Below are 4,667 nucleotides of genomic sequence, written 5' to 3'. Positions count from 1 at the left end.
GGGGAGCGCTCACAGCTGAGGAAGCGCTCACAGCTGGGGGAGCACTCACAGCTGGAGGGGAGCACTCACAGCTAGGGGGAGCGCTCACAGCTGGGGGAGCGCTCACAGCTGGAGGGGAGCACTCACAGCTGAGGGGAGCGCTCACAGCTGAGGAAGCGCTCACAGCTGGGGGAGCACTCACAGCTGGAGGGGAGCACTCACAGCTAGGGGGAGCGCTCACAGCTGGGGGAGCGCTCACAGCTGGAGGGGAGCACTCACAGCTGAGGGGAGCGCTCACAGCTGAGGAAGCGCTCACAGCTGGGGGAGCACTCACAGCTGGAGGGGAGCACTCACAGCTAGGGGGAGCGCTCACAGCTGGGGGAGCGCTCACAGCTGGAGGGGAGCACTCACAGCTGAGGGGAGCGCTCACAGCTGAGGAAGCGCTCACAGCTGGGGGAGCACTCACAGCTGGAGGGGAGCACTCACAGCTAGGGGGAGCGCTCACAGCTGGGGGAGCGCTCACAGCTGGAGGGGAGCACTCACAGCTGAGGGGAGCGCTCACAGCTGAGGAAGCGCTCACAGCTGGGGGAGCACTCACAGCTGGAGGGGAGCACTCACAGCTAGGGGGAGCGCTCACAGCTGGGGGAGCGCTCACAGCTGGAGGGGAGCACTCACAGCTGAGGGGAGCGCTCACAGCTGAGGAAGCGCTCACAGCTGGGGGAGCACTCACAGCTGGAGGGGAGCACTCACAGCTAGGGGGAGCGCTCACAGCTGGGGGAGCGCTCACAGCTGGAGGGGAGCACTCACAGCTGAGGGGAGCGCTCACAGCTGAGGAAGCGCTCACAGCTGGGGGAGCACTCACAGCTGGAGGGGAGCACTCACAGCTAGGGGGAGCGCTCACAGCTGGGGGAGCGCTCACAGCTGGAGGGGAGCACTCACAGCTGAGGGGAGCGCTCACAGCTGAGGAAGCGCTCACAGCTGGGGGAGCACTCACAGCTGGAGGGGAGCACTCACAGCTAGGGGGAGCGCTCACAGCTGGGGGAGCGCTCACAGCTGGAGGGGAGCACTCACAGCTGAGGGGAGCGCTCACAGCTGAGGAAGCGCTCACAGCTGGGGGAGCGCTCACAGCTGGGGGAGCGCTCACAGCTGGAGGGAGCACTCCCAGCTGGGGGAGCACCCCCCGGTGAAGGGGATTCTGACACAGCATCTGTCCCCCCAGCGCCCCTCAGCCTCCCTGACTTTTGTCCTTCATTCCTCATGCTTTGTCACCTCGTCTCTTCCCTGTGGCCTGGCCCAGACCTGCCCCTGTGATCTGACCTCCATCCTTCCCTTTGCCCCCATGACTGTGCCCTCCTCGCTGCAGCCGCCCCTGTTGTGCGGGACCAGCCTCACTCTGGCCGTGGTCTCCCAGCAGCAGCTGCTGAGCTTCCGGCCCCGGAGCCCAACTTCCCTCCCTGCCCGCAGTGCAGCCTCCAGCCCTTCTTCCGCAGCCAGTCCCCAGCTTTCTGTTCTGGCCACCTCGAGCCCTTCCTTAGTCCAACCTCCCAACTTTCTGTTGTGGTCAAGTCTGTGAGCTGTGGCCCACTGTCCAGCTTTCTGCTGTACTTTGACCTCTGACCCTCCCAAGCAGCTTGACTGCCGTTTCCCCTGTCACAGTCTCATATCCAGCCGTTCCAGTGGTCCAGGGTCCAACCCGGGACCCTCCATTGCAGTTTCACTTCCTGCTAATATAGTCTGACCTCTGACCTTTTCCCCAGGGCCCAGCCCCCGGTGAGTATGCGTTTCCTAACGTGGTATTTGCTTCTCCTTCCACCTGGTCCGATTCCAGGATCCTTTCCCGTGTTGTCCAGCCTGGGTTCTCTCTACTGCGTCTAACCTTACTGCCTTCTCTAGTCTTGCTTGGGGTTGTCCTCCCGTCTGTCCCTCAGGTGATTGGCCTAGGTTAGACCTCAGAGCACCCATGCAGGGCAGACCCCAGGGGAAGGGTCTGAGTTGAACCAGTGGATGAGTTTAGACCCGAGTAAAACGGAATGAGGTTAGGCTCCAGAGCGGTCTGAGGTTAGAGCCTCATAGAAAGGGCATAGGGCCCTGGCAGTGTGGCTCCATTAGTTAGAGTGCTGTCCCAATACCTCAAGGTTGTGGGTTTGCTCCCAGTCAGGGCACATACAGGAATCAGCCAACGGTGCAAAAATACGTGGAACAACAAATCGATGTATCTCTCTCTTTCTCTTTATAAAATACTAGAGGCCCAGTGCACAGCCCGGCCTGTGCCCTCTCGCAGTCTGGGACCCCTCGGGGATGTCCACCTGTGTGTCCCTTAGCCTGGCCTGTGCCCTCTCGCAGTCTGGGAGCCCTCGGGGGATATCTGACTGCCAGGGAAGCGGCAGAGGCTCCTGCCACCGCTGCTGTACTTGCCAGCTGTCAGCCTGGCTTCTGGCTGAGTGGCGCTCCCCCTGTGGGAGTGCACTGGCCACCAGGAGGCAGCTCCTGCTTTGAGGGTCTGCCCCCTGGTGGTCAGTGCATGTCATAGCAACTGGTCGTTCTGCTGTTCAGTCAATTTGCATATTAGGGTTTTTTTATATAGGAGATGTGTGTGTGTGTGTGTGTGTGTATAAATTTTTTAAAAATGGAAAGGGCATAGGTTCATCTCATTGGAAAGCTCTGAGGTTAGGCCACAGGGGAGGTGTCTGTGGTGTGACCGCAGCAGCAGGACTGCCCTTCGCTGGGCTCTGACCCTCCCGTCACCCCACACTGCGATCCGTTTCGAGCCATTTCACTGAGATCTCTGTCCCTTCTATGAGGGTCCCACCTCAGACTCCCCAGCCATCTAACTCCACCCTCCCCCCCATGTGGGACATTCCTCTCTCGTCTGCTTTGCTCTGCCCTCCTCTGTCCTGTTGGCCTCTTCTTTTCTCCAGCATGTCACCTGTGTCTCTGCCTGTGGCCTCACCTCGGCCTCTCCAGGGTCAGACCTCCCTCCCATAGAATGCAGTCTCTCTCACATCTTGATCCACTCCATCTCTTTCATCAACTTCTAGCCTCAGACCAACAGTTGGGCCCAGGCTTGGTTCCTCCCACTGGAAATTCACTGAAGGCTGCCCCCTGGGTCTAACCTTCGCCTGACAGACACCTGTCCCACCCGCACACTGGTTTGCTCTCTGGCCCCCGCCATGGCTGGGCTCCGGGCCTTTGGGGTGGTCTGACCTGCACCCCTCAGCTCTCTCAGCCCCGCCCTCTCTCTCGCTCCCCCAGCACAGTCTCATTCAGGCCTCGGAGCTGGTCCTGACGCGGCTTCGGCACCAAGTGGAGCAGAGGAGACGTCAGTCACAAGTGCTGGGGGACAGGGTGGGCCCAGGGCCTGCTGGGACATCGGCCTCCTGAACACACCCCCCGCCCCCATTGGGGTGCTCACCTCCAGCCCCTCCTGGGGGGAAGAGTCCTGAAGGAGGGCATGCCTGGCCAGCCCCCAGGGCCCCCTGCGACCTCACCTAGCTCACTCCTCTGTGCCTCAGTGTTCCCATTGAAAATGGGGTGATCTCACCCAGCCCCCCTTTCGCTGCAGGTGAGGCCTGGCCAGCCACCGATTGCGTTTATGTCCCGAGGAGCTGGACTTCCCGTTGTCTTTATTCTTTTGTTCAGCAAGTGAGTCCTGAGAGCCTGGCGCCCGGTGCTGGGCTGGACTCAGCCAGAAGAACGGAGGGAGGTGGACATGGGAGAGAGGATCCAGGGATAGACCAGAGGCAGGACTGAGAAGAGGCCGCAGTGTAGACCTCGGAGGAAAGAAATGAGGCTGGGCCCTCGCCGAAAGGCTGGGGTTAAACCGCTGTGGAAAAGACCAGACTACAGGGCAGCGGTTTCCAGCCGGTGCCGCGAGAAGTGTTAAAGCATGCAATACCTGACTGTTTAGTCAGGGGCACGGACCTCTTCCCCTTAGATTGTCAAGTAAAAAAAATGACAGCAGCCGCATGGCCAGTGTGGCTCAGTGGTTGAGCACCAGCCTGTGAACTAAGAGGTCGCCAGTTGGATTCTCAGGGCACATGCCTGAGTGTGGCTCGATCCCCAGGAGCGGGCGTGCAGGAGGCAGCTGATCCATGGTTGAGGTCTCTCTCAGCATTGATGTTTTTCTCCCTCTCTGTCTCTGAAATCAATTTAAGAAGTATATTTCTTAAATGACAACAGCCAACACAACAACGGCCGTTTGGTGTGAACAAATAAAAATTACACCTTTTTGTGTTTGTGTGTCAGATCAGCAAAGAATGTATTTGTTGGTGTGCACAGAATATTAGGCTGGGGTTGGACCTGCAGGGAGGACGGTGAGACCCCCGTGGAGAGCCTGAGACTAGAACCAGTGGGGAAGCGAGGAGATGGAGCTCGAAGGAGAGGAAAGGGTGTGAAGGACATTGTGGGGAGCTGTCCAGCTGCAGAGGGTCTGAGGCTCGACCCTGTGGGTAATGCTGAGGTTGGACCCCAAGGGCCAAGGTTGGACCCCAGCAGGAAGTAATTGAGTTAGATCCCCCGGGAATGCTGGGGTGGGACTCGGGATACACCATGCTGGGGCGGAGAGGTCAGTCCTAAATGGAAAGCCCCCGGGGCTGGGGACAAGGCTGATCGCAGCCTGTGGCCATGGGACCTGCCCCTTCTCTGGCACCAGGAGGACCCAGGCCTCCCTCCCTGACCAGTGGAGGGCC

General features: G+C 60.0%; 1 protein-coding gene across 1 annotated transcript in view; it reads left to right on the top strand.

Moving 5' to 3' along the window:
• Positions 1-4,072, top strand: part of KPTN (kaptin (actin binding protein)) — a gene marked incomplete at its 5' end in the record, with an annotated part of 8,872 nt that extends 4,800 nt beyond the window's left edge. Inside the window, one exon of the mRNA XM_014548204.1 lies at positions 3,106-4,072. Coding sequence (XP_014403690.1) covers positions 3,106-3,360 — 255 coding nt within the window. The remainder of the gene's footprint in view (positions 1-3,105) is intronic.
• Between the last annotated feature and the right edge of the window lie 595 nt (positions 4,073-4,667).

Source organism: Myotis brandtii, unplaced genomic scaffold (genome assembly GCF_000412655.1).
Source record: "Myotis brandtii unplaced genomic scaffold, ASM41265v1 scaffold114, whole genome shotgun sequence".
NCBI lineage: Eukaryota > Metazoa > Chordata > Mammalia > Chiroptera > Vespertilionidae > Myotis > Myotis brandtii.
Note: the sequence above shows the minus strand (reverse complement) of the source record. Positions and strands in the feature narration are given on the sequence as shown.